The following is a 3,349-nucleotide window of genomic DNA, read 5'->3' on the forward strand; positions in this document are numbered from 1 at the left end:
TCTCAATCAGTTAAATATTATGACTGTTAGAACATTCAATATGGTTACTTATCTGCCCCGCACTATCATTAGGAGATATGATAAAACGTGGCAGAAATTAATTTTACCCTATCTTGTGAGTCATACATAAGTATTTGTTTAATCTAGTGTAGAAATTAAAACAAGGTATTGTTTGTCATGTTAAAAATGAATAATCCTGATTCCCATTATTGAATTAAGTTACTTACTTGCTCTGTCCGTACAATTCTTTTTGTTTTTGCACTTGTGAAGACGTCATTCTGCTTTAAATGATTCAATGTTATTTTTGCTGCCAGCAATTCAATTCTCCCAGCCTCTGGAGGTCATAATCTGGTCATCCTGACCAGGATGTGTTAGTTTGGTCCATATTTCGCTGTAAGCAAAGGAATCAGAGTGACCCCATTGTCATGTAACTCTTATGTGCAAGCTCTGACCCAAAAGCGTCTCGGAAGATAATTATTTTTTTGCAAAAAAGTCTAATTCAAATTTCTAATGCCAAATCGCGCCATTTTTTTTTCATGACAAAGCATAAGAATGGCATATTCTTATGGTTTTGGGGATTTTCCTCGACACTGTGGCAGGCCAGTTCCAATAAGTGACATACTTGTTAACTCATGCTCAACTATCCAGCCAGGATGAATCGAACGACCCCACAGTATCTACATAAAAGAAAATAATATGCCTCGTCTACCCACAGCATCAACAGATTGTGATAGCTACAGACATGGATGATGTAAATGAAAAGTAAGGAAAGGAAACTTCGAAAAATCGTTGGAATTCAACCCAACTTTTAGGTTTCAAGGAAAAAATTATTTAAGCCAACTATAACATTTTATTTTTAATTAGATAAATTTTATATATAAAAATTTGAAAGGTAAACACAACAGGAAATGAAAAATCATTTGAGCGAACTATGACAGTTTATTTTTCAATAGATAAATTTTCAAATAAAGATTTGAAAGGTTAACACTAAATAGGAAAACAGTTAAATGATATTAAACAAGGAGAATATTATTATAGCTTCATGCCTTCCCCTGTAAGCTCGCTCACATTTTCTTCAATTTTTCAAACATCATTATAATAAACAAGTTTGGGTTGGAAACCTGCTTATTGATATTGAAACATCAATTAACTGCTGTACAATGTTGCATTCTATCATACGATCTTAGGTTTGATATTTTAGCACATTCTCAAATATGTGAAAATAAAAATATCACAAGTTTCAAGTAAACCTTCTGTCGAGAAATCAACTCTCATTTTTCAAGCCCTCCTTCAACAGAACAAGAGCTTTGTACCTGTGTGAGATAGTATTTTTAACTTCTTTCGGCAACTCAGCGTAAGTCTTATCATAACCATCGGGCTGAAAGCACGCATCCCATCCAAAATCCTGGGTTCCTCGTGGATAGACTATTTCACCTTTAGTTATTCCTTGAAACAATGTCACCTCTTGACCTGAACCTGGTGAGTAGGCAAAAGTGCAAACAGCTTCTGCAGTTTTATCTTCCCAGCCTGCTAGCAATTGGTGCAAGCCTTCGGGTTTTAGTTTATCGAGAAACCATTTGATATAAGGCCCAGGTAATCCTCCCAAGGCATTGAAACGTAAACATGTATCTTCGACTATAACGGGACAGTCAAGTCCATCGGGCGCAATGCTCTTCAGCTGTTTTGCTGCTTCCGCACACTTCATTTTGCAAATATCGTCCAGTTCTCCTTGCAACTCCGGCAGATCCAACATTTTGCTGATAATTTCTCTAGGAAAAGATTTTCCTAATATGGCTACTACTTCCTCTAGTTTCTTTGCATTGCCAGTCACAAACGTTATAGGCTTTAGCGACATTGTCGACGTTTTTTCCAATCTTTCAGTTTGGTTCAGTTTGAAATAAACCACATACAAATAATGGAAGAAATTTCGGAAACGTCAAAAAGTTAGCAATGTTACCATAGATTGCCATAGAGTTGCATAGAGTAAAAACAACCTATTTTATTTCCATATACCCCTTTAGAAACGACGATTTTAGTTTATCTACTCTCTGTTGAATGATACTTGAAAGCTAATCGACAAGGCGTTACAGCACCCTCTCAACAGAGTTGATCAAGCTTTTACTTGAGCGACTAAAGTTGAAAGCCCGTCTACTTTTACTGTTCAAGCTTGAGTCATCGTTCGAGTTTTATACCGAATCGACACGTCGAACACATGTTTCATGTGTTTCATGTGTTTCACGTGAGTGGTTCATTTATGACATGTTTCAAATCGCTCGCGATTTTTAGTTCCTTGTGAGTGGTTTATTTATGGTTCTTTGCGTCCTCTAGGGAAAGAAGACGTTTATAATATTTAGCAATATTTAGGAACATGGCATCTTCGCATTGACTAATTACTACTAGACACGGCCTATTCACCTAGAAATAACCCCAAAATATTTTGATTTGGTTCACGTGCACATGTATGAAAAGGCCCGCGCATTGTGTCGCAATGTGAAATGGACACTATGCATTGGGTTTTGCCTTTTGTTGGTCTAGAGTTAACCTATTTTGTTTCCCAGCTATGCTGGGCAAGTTAATTTTTTTAAGCACAAAAATAACCCAGTTTCAAATATTTTAGAGTGTATATATCGCGGACTTTATTTTAGAAAATTGCTGCCTTAGTGCTTTTATGTTCAACAGACCATTTAGAAAATTTTAGAGGAGACTTCTTTTTTTGTTTTTACAGGCAAATTCTAAAAAAATCTCGATTTTGGTCATTTCGTTTTATACATATGTGTAACAGGAAATGTTTAAAGATCATTTTTCGAAGAATAAAGCTATAATATGCCCATATTATGAATTTAAAGGTGGACGTTAAACATGGCTTGAAAATAATGAATGATTATTTTAGATATTGAACATATCGTCTGGAGATTCAACAATTCGGCTCCCATAAGTTTGAGGTATTATTCGTTCAATTAGCCAATTAGTGGTAAATTGAATTTACAGGGTGATTTTCAGATTTCAAACACTTTACTTTTAGTAGTAGTTGACTTAAAGTTTTACTTTCAAAGATATAAACAGTGTCCTTGAGTTGATTTTTCACAAAAACTGCTCTATATAAATCATCCAAATATTATGTAAGTTTGAAAATAACGTACAAGTACAAAGGTACCTACCGCTAATATACTACTATCGGTTGTTGGTGCGTGCGTGATGTGAAATATTCTTACATCGTACGTATTACGGCCTCCGTAGTCTAGGGGTAACGCTTTTGACTAGAGATCCGGAGGTCGCGGATTCAAATGACAGCGTGCATAAGTAAATTTTATTTGATAATTTTTTTTTTGTTTCGTTACCTACATTTGAC

At 35.3% G+C, this 3,349-nt stretch overlaps 1 protein-coding gene across 1 annotated transcript; it reads right to left on the reverse strand.

Annotated features, from left to right (window-relative positions):
- Positions 1 to 851: 851 nt before the first annotated feature.
- On the reverse strand, positions 852 to 2,031 carry LOC149424071 (inosine triphosphate pyrophosphatase). The gene has a single exon (XM_089631153.1). It carries the CDS (start codon positions 1,853 to 1,855, stop codon positions 1,265 to 1,267), a length of 591 nt encoding a protein of 196 aa, XP_089487279.1. The 5' UTR covers positions 1,856 to 2,031; the 3' UTR covers positions 852 to 1,264.
- Positions 2,032 to 3,349: the final 1,318 nt, after the last annotated feature.

This window comes from Hesperophylax consimilis, chromosome 4, assembly GCF_061612785.1.
Source record: "Hesperophylax consimilis isolate HC1 chromosome 4, BYU_Hcon_1.0, whole genome shotgun sequence".
Taxonomy (NCBI): Eukaryota; Metazoa; Arthropoda; class Insecta; order Trichoptera; family Limnephilidae; genus Hesperophylax; species Hesperophylax consimilis.

Bases quoted from the DNA above. Each gene is read 5' to 3' on its own strand.
- LOC149424071 (XM_089631153.1), bottom strand. From the start codon at position 1,855: ATGTCGCTAAAGCCTATAACGTTTGTGACTGGCAATGCAAAGAAACTA.